This window comes from Ranitomeya variabilis, chromosome 1 (assembly GCF_051348905.1).
Source record: "Ranitomeya variabilis isolate aRanVar5 chromosome 1, aRanVar5.hap1, whole genome shotgun sequence".
NCBI classification, from domain to species: domain Eukaryota; kingdom Metazoa; phylum Chordata; class Amphibia; order Anura; family Dendrobatidae; genus Ranitomeya; species Ranitomeya variabilis.
In genome coordinates, this window is record NC_135232.1 from 642,912,052 (window position 1) to 642,923,763 (window position 11,712).

Sequence of the window (11,712 nt, forward strand, 5' to 3'; positions counted from 1 at the left end):
GCTCAATATATATATGTGCCTTTTTATTTGGTATTAATTTTTATACTCTTTGCTAAGCGGCTGTGGTTCATAAGGTAATGCAGAGCTGGCTAAAGACATGCCCCTGAGGATCATGCGAGACACGCCCCTGAGGATCATGCGAGACACGCCCCTGAGGATCATGCGAGACACACCCCCGAGGATCATGCGAGTCACACCCCCATAGGTAATGACCATAAAAATTAGCATTACCTAAAAAGTCCTACACATTTCCAACTGCATGGCAGAAAACCATAAACGGGTAGCAGTAAACGGCATAGTCAGGGTAGCAGTGAGAATAAAAAGGAGAGCAAAAGATGCCACTTTTGTCCTGCTGGCAAAATCTCTTTTTTAAGGCATGCAGCAAATAACTGCAAGGGGTCATGCATCAGGAAAACATGGACACTGGGAGCGTCAACCATTTACAAGACCTCTAACAGATGGAAGAAATTAGATTTGCAGTAAAGTAATGATCTTTGTACTTACCCCTAAGAACTGTTCGCCTCCTGATCCGGTAGATAATCAGTAAAATGAACTGACTCAGCACAGTCAGAATAAACAGTACCTGTGACTGAGGAAGAAATAAAAACCATCAGGATTATTACTCAGCATTTTTAAAATAAAGTATGGGAAAAATGAATGGCCCAAGATAATGTATGCAAGATAATAATGCTAAGATGCTAACATTTAGTTGTGGTTTGTACACTACTGTGTCACGGTTTCCATCATGATTGTGTGGATCAGACAAATTACGGACACCAATAATAATAATAATGATTGTTAAAGGGTTATCTTGGGGTTTTACAGAAAACAGTGATGCATATTGCAGTATTCTTCTGGTCAAAAATGATGGAGTCCGAAGAGATGCTAAATGGGTCTAGACCGCAAGTATGAAAATCACACTGGCAATATCGGCACTCTGCCACTATTCAGCAGTCTCACAGAGTGACTGCAGACTTATTCTTTCCATGTCCGGACAAACCCTTAAAAACTGATATTTTAGGGTCCTAGAAGGAAAACGTGATCACGCTACGATCAGTAGAAAGAATAGCACAGCATTCCCATAAGGTCTAAACGGGAGGTATTTATTCAGCAAAGCCTTTGCAGAATTTTAACCTCAAAAAGATGAAGAAAGACCTCCTGGAGGCTGAAACGTTGCACCCCCTCTGGTGAACACACCTCACAGAGACCTTACCAGGAGCGCTGCGCTCTTCTCTTTACAAGCAATGGATGGCGATTTCCAGGAACCAGGCTGTCGACAGATATGCACCCTTGCTATAGTACTGCTGCTGACCTATTACCAAAACCCTTCTAATGAAAAGATATTATCCGAAGAGGAGAACCCCTTTCAATCAAAATGATGGGATATCCCAGCCAGTCTACTCCCAGATTGTTGCTCAGTTAGACCTTAAATCATAATAATTAAAGAGAGTCTGCCAGCAGGTTTTCACTACCGCATCTGAGAGTAGCATGATGTAGGGGCAGAGACCATGATTCCGACAATGTATCACTTACTGGGCGGCATGCTGCAGTTTTTATAAAATCCTTGTTTTCTCTGCTGCAGATCTAGCAGTTCTCCGAATGCTGTGCTGTGTATAACCCCACCCGAACCACTGACTGGCAACATTCTGTTTACACTGTGCATAGGCAGAAAGCTTCCAATCAGTGGGGAAGGTGGGGCTATATAGTTCTCATGAACGTGTAGAACTACATGGCAGTAGGTTAACTAGTCCTCTAGTGATAATATCCTGCTGATAAAACAGGGATTTTAGGAAAACTACAGCAAGCAGTCGAATAAGTGACACCGTGTCTCTGCTCCTACATGTCAGATTTGGAGGCAAAAACCTGATGACAGATTCTCTTGATAAGAAGGGCACTCATTAACATTTTGAGCCTTGCAAAAATGACAGTACTTAATATGGGATAAATACAGCGCACACAACTTACAACAACATAATGATCCATAAGAAGAATTAAAGTAGGAAAAAGGCTAAAATGCACATCAGCATCAACGTCTAGGCTAAACAAGTGGCTCCTAGACCGACTTCTTTCTGCTGCATCCTGTAAAAAAATATATATTTCGATGAGATGGAACAGTGCAAATTAAAGGGATTGTCCACTACTCAGACAATCCCTGCTCAATCCACGTTTCCCCCTTGTAAAATAATAACACTTAGACTTACGCGCTCCAGCACTGGCTTTCCGAGGGATTGCGTGACATTTTTATGTCATGCGATCTCTGTGGTCAATCAGCGCTAACTTCACTCCCCACCTTCGCACATATGACATACATCCGGAGGAAAGAGAGAGCAGCTGCTGCTATATTGTGTCTCTTGCTCAAAGTCTGAGTTTCACATAACACGGGGCTTTTTCAGGCGTTTTCGATTTCTTACCGTAACTTTGACTTTGATCTCGTGGAGCCCGGTCTTATATTTTTCTGCCATCCATTGTAATACATATAATGGGCCAGATGAGTGCACAGCTTCCCCAACTTCGTTCCCATCTATGAACACTTTTACGGACGTGATAAGGTCTGGAGAAAATACCAGAATTCTTTAAACAAAAAAAAAATAAAAAATGGTTAGGTGAATTCTATCAAACTATTTAAACAGCGTTCACACTAGGTTTATGGTACATCCACAGGTACTCGAAAGCTGTGAGTCCACAGTGGCAAAAACTGCACCAAATGTGTTTTTCTGCAATGCATTTTATTGCAGAAATGCTGCGGATTTGCTGCAGGCGTCACGCTTTGCCATGCAAAGGGTAAAAGGTTTTGTAGAAACTCATCAACTGTGCTAGTACCGTAAATACACGGCATGTATGCCATGTGTGAAACATATCCTTAAAGGGGTTGTCCAACTAAGTTTTTTAAGGCACGGATTGATTAAAAAGAATAAACAGAGGAATATTCACCTTCTGGCGCCCCAGTGGAGGCCACTCCAAAAGGTGTGTGCCAACTCTAGAAGCAAAGCCTCGAAAGAGTACTTCATAGGAAGTTTCTCTGATGACTTTAAATTCTAGTCACCCGACCACTGCAGACAATCACAGACTGCAGAGATGCTCTGATTTCCAAGCAGAACAAACACTGCTTTTGAAACCAACTCAGATCTCTGGAATGGACCCGTGCTGGATCCGTGGGGGGCACTGTAAGGTCAGTATGCCTCAGTTTATTATTTTTAATCAATCCATGCTTAAAAAGAAAAAAAACAAATTTTTACTGCTGGGCAACTCTTTGCCTTTTACAAAGGCATGGGGACATATCAAAAGTGTTGAAAGGCAGAGGTCCGAGATAGCTGACAGCCCTTTTAAATGTAATTGCTGGGATGCATCAGTCAGGCAATTCCCACAATGTTGCTCAGACATGAGGCCATAAGGCACAAGATGACAACGGGGACTCATACTTACATATTGAGCCATCTTAAAAACGCTGTAATCTTAAAGAGGTGACTCAATAAATTTGACAGCTAAGACCACCACTCATTATCTGAATGTAGGGGCTGCAGCATTAAACAATCTGCACAGTATATGGCTTCTATTAGAGCCCTTCCCTAATTCTCTGCCTGGAGAGGAGACCAGGAACGCCAAGCTCCTCCAAGTCCCAGTCTGATAACCATCTATCAGATGGGGATGGATGCATGGTTTGGATCCAGAGAAGGGGTTGGAAACTTTCTTTTTTTTTTTTTTTACTTAAACCCATTTTTTTTTTTTAGGCTAAAAATCAGTTTAGCAATTTAATTTCATTAAAAATTCTCCAACCTTTGGCTTTTACAGGCTCTTTGCTATTTGGCATATTCAACTTTGATGTGGTCTGTGGTCATAAATCAGCTGAGGGGAGCTCAGAGAAATAAAGATAAATGCTCTATCGGACCATCATAGCGAGCTCACTGACGGACGCTCAATTACCTGATTCTGCAGCCAGCTATAGACAGCGCAACAAGGAGGCTATAGTAAGCAAACTGTGCAACATTTGTTTTTTTTAATTCAACCCAACTGTAAAAAATTATTGTTTTTGCCCAAAATGCATGCATTTAAGTAAAAAAACAAAATAAGTTTTGAAAAATGGACAACACCTTTAAACATTTTTTTTTTTTTTTTGTAGGCCCTTCAAGACGGAGCCTTTTTAGTTTTCGTGTTTCTGCTTTTCGCTTTTCTTCCCAGAGTCATATCTTTTTTATTTTTCCGTCAATATGGCCATGTTCACTAAATGCTAAAACTGACCTGCCACTATGATTCTCCAGGTCAGTACGAGTTCACAGACACCTAACATGTTTGGGTTCTTTTTTATTTAAGCGGTGAAAAAAAAAAATCTAAAGTTTGTTAAAAAAAAAAAAAAAAAAAAAAAATTGCGCCATTTTCTGATACCCATAACGTCTCCATTTTTCGTGATCTCAGGTTGGGTGAGGTCTTATTTTTTTGCGGGCCGAACTGACGTTTCTAATGATACCATTTAGGTGCAGATATGATCTTTTGATCGCCCGTTATTGCATTTTATTGCCATGTTGCGGTGATCAAAAAAACATAATTCTGGCATTTTGAATTTTTTCTCGCTACGCCGTTTAGTGATCAAGTTAACTCTTTTTATTTTGATAGATTGGGTGATTCTGAACGCAGTGATACCAAATATGTGTATATATTTTTTTATTATTTATTTTGAATGGGGCAAAAGGGGGGTGATTTGAACTTTTATAAGTTTTTCAGTTTTTTAATATATTTAAAAACATAATTATTTTTTTTTTTTACTTTTTGCATGCTTCAATAGTCTCTATACGAGACTAGAAGCTGCCATAACCTGATCGGCTCTGCTACATACAGGCGACGATCAGATCACCTGTATGTAGTAGAATTGCTGACTTGCTATGAGAGCTGACCACCGGGCGGCGCTCATAGCAATCTGGCAGTGACAACCATAGAGTTCTGCAGGAGACCTCTGGTTGTCATGGTGCCCCACTATCACATGACAGGGGTCACCGATGGGCGGATTTCCGGCGTGCTTGCCGGAAGCGGGTGTTAAATGCTGTTGTCAGAGTTTGACAGCGCCATTTAACAGGTTAACAGCCGTGGGTGGATCGTGATTCCACCTGCGGCTGTTTCGGGCACATGTCAGCTGTTCAAAACAGCTGACATGTGCCAGGAAAGATGTGGGCTCAGTGCCGGAGCCCACATGAAAGGGGGAGACACGACATGTGAAGTACATGTACGGCGCATGTCGTGAAGGGGTTAAACTTTCACTGTTGTAGGAAGATGCAGGAAATTCGACAGACAAGCAGACAGTCTGGCAACTTTTATTAATAATTTGTAGGTTCAGTGTTCCTTCAAGGTATAAATAGCAGAACTGTGCCATTTGCTGCATGATTGCGGCGACATCCTGACAGCGGGTCGAGCAGGAAGGATCTGTGAACCGCTCAGATACATTTAGCACTGCTTTACTGGTTGGGTCTAATTGAGAAAAAAAAAAGTTTGTGAAGCTGCAGATTATTTATTATGAGGATCTGCAAATCGTCGTTAATCAAGTTACTTTGTGGGTAGGTTTCGTGATGATTTTTTTTTTTTACTTTTTTTGTATAAAATATTCATTGTGACATATGGTCAATATGTCCTGACTGTTCTTTATACAGATCTCCCGCCATATTTACAGTCCCATAAATGATGAATAGTATCATTGTGGATTATCTATTGCATCTACTACAGGTCCTTCTCAAAAAATTAGCATATAGTGTTAAATTTCATTATTTACCATAATGTAATGATTACAATTAAACTTTCATATATTATAGATTCATTATCCACCAACTGAAATTTGTCAGGTCTTTTATTGTTTTAATACTGATGATTTTGGCATACAACTCCTGATAACCCAAAAAACCTGTCTCAATAAATTAGCATATCAAGAAAAGGTTCTCTAAACGACCTATTACCCTAATCTTCTGAATCAACTAATTAACTCTAAACACATGCAAAAGATACCTGAGGCTTTTAAAAACTCCCTGCCTGGTTCATTACTCAAAACCCCCATCATGGGTAAGACTAGCGACCTGACAGATGTCAAGAAGGCCATCATTGACACCCTCAAGCAAGAGGGTAAGACCCAGAAAGAAATTTCTCAACAAATAGGCTGTTCCCAGAGTGCTGTATCAAGGCACCTCAATGGTAAGTCTGTTGGAAGGAAACAATGTGGCAGAAAACGCTGTACAACGAGAAGAGGTGACCGGACCCTGAGGAAGATTGTGGAGAAGGACTGATTCCAGACCTTGGGGAACCTGAGGAAGCAGTGGACTGAGTCTGGTGTGGAAACATCCAGAGCCACCGTGCACAGGCGTGTGCAGGAAATGGGCTACAGGTGCCGCATTCCCCAGGTAAAGCCACTTTTGAACCATAAACAGCGGCAGAAGCGCCTGACCTGGGCTACAGAGAAGCAGCACTGGACTGTTGCTAAGTGGTCCCAAGTACTTTTTTCTGATGAAAGCAAATTTTGCATGTCATTCGGAAATCAAGGTGCCAGAGTCTGGAGGAAGACTGGGGAGAAGGAAATGCCAAAATGCCTGAAGTCCAGTGTCAAGTACCCACAGTCAGTGGTGTGGGGTGCCATGTCAGCTGCTGGTGTTGGTCCACTGTGTTTCATCAAGGGCAGGGTCAATGCAGCTAGCTGTCAGGAGATTTTGGAGCACTTCATGCTTCCTGGCACCTGCTCACAGTGCCAAAACCACTGGTAAATGGTTTACTGACCATGGTATTACTGTGCTCAATTGGCCTGCCAACTCTCCTGACCTGAACCCCATAGAGAATCTGTGGGATATTGTGAAGAGAAAGTTGAGAGACGCAAGACCCAACACTCTGGATGAGCTTAAGGCCGCTATTGAAGCATCCTGGGCCTCCATAACATCTCAGCAGTGTCACAGGCTGATTGCCTCCATGCCACGCCACATTGAAGCAGTCATTTCTGCCAAAGGATTCCCGACCAAGTATTGAGTGCATAACTGAACATTATTATTTGATGGTTTTTTTGTTTGTTATTAAAAAACACTTTTATTTGATTGGACGGTTGAAATATGCTAATTTATTGAGACAGGTTTTTTGGGTTATCAGGAGTTGTATGCCAAAATCATCAGTATTAAAACAATAAAAGACCTGACAAATTTCAGTTGGTGGATAATGAATCTATAATATATGAAAGTTTAATTGTAATCATTACATTATGGTAAATAATGAAATTTAACACTATATGCTAATTTTTTTAGAAGGACCTGTATAGTTTATGGATTTCTCCAGTTCCTGCCGTTCCGTGCGCGCAATATATTGACAAGTTACTGCAGATGGATGGGCTTTGAGTACAGGTCTGTTTTACCCTAGGATATAAGCTCTTATTGTTGCTACACTGGTTAGTGTTGTTTATTCATATAGTGCTAATTTATTCCACAATGCTGATTTTAACCCCTTGAAAGTTGCGAGTGTCCATTATTTGGTAAGTTGGATAAAAATGTGGCGAAGAAGTCCATTGAGTAAAACGGAATTGGAAAAGCTTGCCAACGCCTCCGATTCTGAAGAAGATATCCAACAGGAGAAAGTATCCGAAGATGAGGATCACATAAGTGTGGGGGGATTACGAGATTTCTGATTCTGAAGTTGGATCTGATGAGGCGCACTAGTCCGATGCTAGCAATTCTGTCTAAAAACAAATGTCATTTGGAACTTGCAGTCTTCTGTCCAGGCAGGAGCATTGCCCTCTGCTAACATCAGATAATTCTCTAATCACTATTAGAGAAGTTTGGAAAAAAACGGATAGGGGTTCTTCCAAAAGTATACAATATTGGTGAAGATGTCACTGTGGATGACCAACTTGTTGCATTCGGAGGTAGGTGCCCAATCACACAATACATACCGAGTAAGCCGGCAAAGTACAGCATCAAGATATGGACACTTTGTGACAGCAGTAGAGCATATGCTCTAAATGCTCGGGGATATACCGGAAAGAAGCCTAAAGAAAAACCTGAAAAGAATCAGAGAATGCGAGTAGTTTATGGTTTGACGTATGGACTAACAGGACAAAATGTGACAACTTTTTTACATCACACCAACTGGGGTGAAAATTTACAATGCTGGGCACTGTAAGAAAAAGCAAGCCTGAACAGCCGCAAGGTACCCTTGGTAAAAGATGTTCATAGTTCAATGTTTTACTTTACTGGAGATACTACAGTGGTTTCATTCCCAAAAAACAAATACAGAAGTGTTCAAAATAATAGCTGTCCAATATGACTAACCAGTTTTTTGGTATAAATTATATTCCCACATGTCACACAATTTACCAGTTGGTGCAGTAGATTCTAAGAAATCCACCAGACTCCGCATTGATGATCTGCAGGTTTCTGAGTCTGTGTATTAGAAAAATTGAAAGGGGAAAGTGTTCACAATAATAGCAGTGTGGAGATCAGTTAGTGAGGTCAGTCATTCTGTGAAGGAACAGCTGTGAATCAGGTGGCCCTTATCTAAGGGTGAAGCCAGGACATGTTGTAGATGCATTTCTCCTGGAAAGCCTGAGAAATATGGGTCGTTCGAGACATTGTTCGGAAGAACAGCCTAGTTTGATAAAAAGTTGATTGGAGAGGGTAAAACTTATAAAGAAGTGCAGACAGTGATCGGCTGTTCAGCTAAAATGATCTCCAATGCTTTATAATGGAAAGCCAGAGAGACGTGGAAGAAACCGGAAGACCACAATCCGAATGGGAGGAAGAATATCTAGAATGGCAAAGGCTCAGCCAATGATCAACTCCAGGATGATCAAAGACAGTCTCATGTTACCTGTGAGGACTGTGACAGAAGACAACTGTGTGACGCTAATCTCTTACCAAGAAGTCCCTTCAATGTCCCACTGTTGAAAAAAAAAAAATACATGTACTGAAGCGGATTCAATTTGCCAAAGAACACATCAACTGGCCTAAAGAGAAATGGAGAAGCAGTTTGTGGACTGATGAAAGTACAATTGTTCTGTTTGGGTCCAAGGTCCGCAGACAGTTCATCAGACGACCCCCAAACTCTGCATTCAGCCACAGTACAGTCTGAGGACAGTGAAGCATGGTGGTGCAGGCATCATATGGGCATGTGTCTCTTACTATGGGGCCGGACCTATTTACCGCATACTGGGGATCATGGACCAGTTTGCATATATTATTGTCAAGGTGAAAATGTATTTTCTTATATACCTTTTGTACTTTTATATATCTTTATACTCTTTTTGTACTGCTATACTCTTATACTGTGAAACAATAAGTTTTTCCTATCTGCTAGCTAATGCATATGTAATTGTATTTAAAGATGGTCGCCAGAGTTCAGTTTCGTTTCAGGTTAGTGACCGAAGGGTTAAGCCATTTCCTCAGAAACTAAACTTAAGGAATGTGAAGAAAAGGAGGAATCCACCAGAAGACGTCAGAACAAATCAGAAAGACTGAATGCTAGCTTAAACCCCGCCTAATGCACGCCTTCCCCTAACACTCAATATAGTATTGTGTATTTTAGAATAAAGCCAGTTGGTGTGACCGCTGCAGACATGTGTGGATGCACGGGGCATTAACTAAGTTTGAACCAGCTACCTGTCTGATTTATTCTTATCCGGTACCAGATGCCCTGCACACATATTAATTGGGAATGACTGGTGAAGGAAGGGTAATTGTCGTTTTACGACCCCGACATTATAATACTTGAAGACGTCATGTTTCCTTACGCTGAAGAGGATATGCCGTTGACATGGGGGTTTCAACGAGACAGGAACCCTAAACACACAAGTAAATGAGCAAAATCTTGGTTCCAGTCCAACAAAATTGAGATTATGGAGCGGCCAGCCCAATCCCCGGACCTTAATCCAATAGAACACTTGTGGGGTGACATCAAAAATGCTGTTTATGAGGTAACGCCAACATATGCCCCCAAAAATTGTGGGATGTAGTCCAAGCCTCCTGGGCTGGAGTAACAGTGACAGGGGCCAGAAGTTAGGCGACTCTATGTAACAGATGTGAAGCAGTTCTAAATATCTGTGGGTAACAACTAAATATTAGGTTAGGGAGTCACAGGAATGCTAAATCCACAAAATAATACATATTGTGAGTCTGTAAAGACAAATACAGACACTCCTATTTTTTTTTTAGAACGGCCAAATGTTCATTTTTTGTTATTTTCTGTAAAGTAGTTAAATATTATATACATTTCTCTTCATGTTTTGAATTACAAAACAGTGTGCAACGTTCCCAATGCTGGACATAAAAATTAGTATATAGATACACTGTATTATTTTGAAGACGATGCACCATGACAATGCATTAAGTAGTCGAGATGACGAAATGTCGCAGATGATATTAAATTATAATTCCACCAAAGAGGCAGTTGATACATGAGACCAACTAATAGCTACATACACAAGAGAAAGCAATCAGTGCCCAATGGTTTCATTTTAGAACATTGTTGCTATATCTGCTTACAATGCATAAACTCTGATGAGAATGCCAATAAATTGCATAAACGAAGACTCTGAGAATTAGGAAAGTCACCTGTTACATGCCATCAATTTTAGGAAGAAAAGTAAAACCCTAAAGTGAAGGAGCAGCAGTCATAGTAGACTGTATCCGGCAGCATGCTCAGCAATGCAAACTCACGGCCATTGTTTTTTTTTTTTTTTTTTTTTAAACACACTGCAGCCAGAAATCCCCTTTAAGCATTTGTGAAAACAGGCTTAATAAAATGTATGGTTTTGCCTACCCCGATTTATGTGCATGTAACAGCAAGACTACAAACAGACCTTGTATGGTCAGATCCTGCATTCATAGTCCATCACAAGAATAAAAGGACCTTTGGTACAATGTGTAACTGCCAGATAAAACTAAAATAGGGTTTGTTTGTAGTTTTTTATTTTGGAACGGAGACACATAGATCTGTGCCAGAGCTGTAGACACACAACCACACATTTTCAATAAAAACTTTTTGCTTCATTTTCATTGGTCACAATGAAATACATATAACCCCCCACTCCCACGTGATTCATTAAGACTGGCAATCTGAACCCCAGTCTAAATGATATTTAATGAATTTGGAGCATCTTACCATTTTTCTCAAATGTAAAAAGCCAAAAAGTATCCACATGAATTTGAGAAAAATGTTGCAAAATTTAGAGAAGTTTAATGCCAGAATTCTACCCCTTAAAAACCTATTAAACAACATCTTCCTAGGTTTTAAGGACTGGATCACTTTATTATCCAAACAATTTCCCCAGCCAGATAAAGGAGAAATACCGTATGTGTGTGGAGTGCAAGATCCGCTTTAACGGCTCCGACGCCGGATTGGAGTAAAGTGCAGACTTAGGGTTGGTGATCAGGATCGCAGGCCATTCTTCATGCTGGAGATCTACAAAGCTGAACAGGTCGTGATCAAAGGCAAAGATGCGGAACCTGGGGGGGGGGAATAAATGGTAATAATGTGCCATCCAGCGGGGTGTAGACTTGACATATCTAACAGTATAGTGAGTGTTACCTTCTGTTGTGCATCCAGTCTCCCAGCTCCAGCTCTAATGTCCCTTGTAGGTGCTGCGAGTGCAGGACTGGGGCCAACCCTCCTAATGTGTGCAGGTGACCACACATGTACGCCACAGCCGGGCTATGGATGGCAACTCATTGTTAGGCGGCACAACTTTTTAAAAGGTCTTGCAAATTTTATACT

General features: G+C 40.9%; 1 protein-coding gene across 2 annotated transcripts in view; it reads right to left on the reverse strand.

Annotated features, from left to right (window-relative positions):
• Positions 1 to 11,712, reverse strand: part of TMEM62 (transmembrane protein 62) — an 88,369-nt gene that overhangs the window by 13,024 nt on the left and 63,633 nt on the right. For both annotated transcript variants that reach the window (XM_077261501.1, XM_077261493.1), the window contains exons 7-11: positions 11,527 to 11,649; positions 11,289 to 11,444; positions 2,412 to 2,571; positions 1,966 to 2,079; positions 505 to 589 (exon numbers count right to left, since the gene is read on the reverse strand). In XM_077261501.1, coding sequence (XP_077117616.1) covers positions 505 to 589; positions 1,966 to 2,079; positions 2,412 to 2,571; positions 11,289 to 11,444; positions 11,527 to 11,649 — 638 coding nt within the window. The remainder of the gene's footprint in view (positions 1 to 504; positions 590 to 1,965; positions 2,080 to 2,411; positions 2,572 to 11,288; positions 11,445 to 11,526; positions 11,650 to 11,712) is intronic.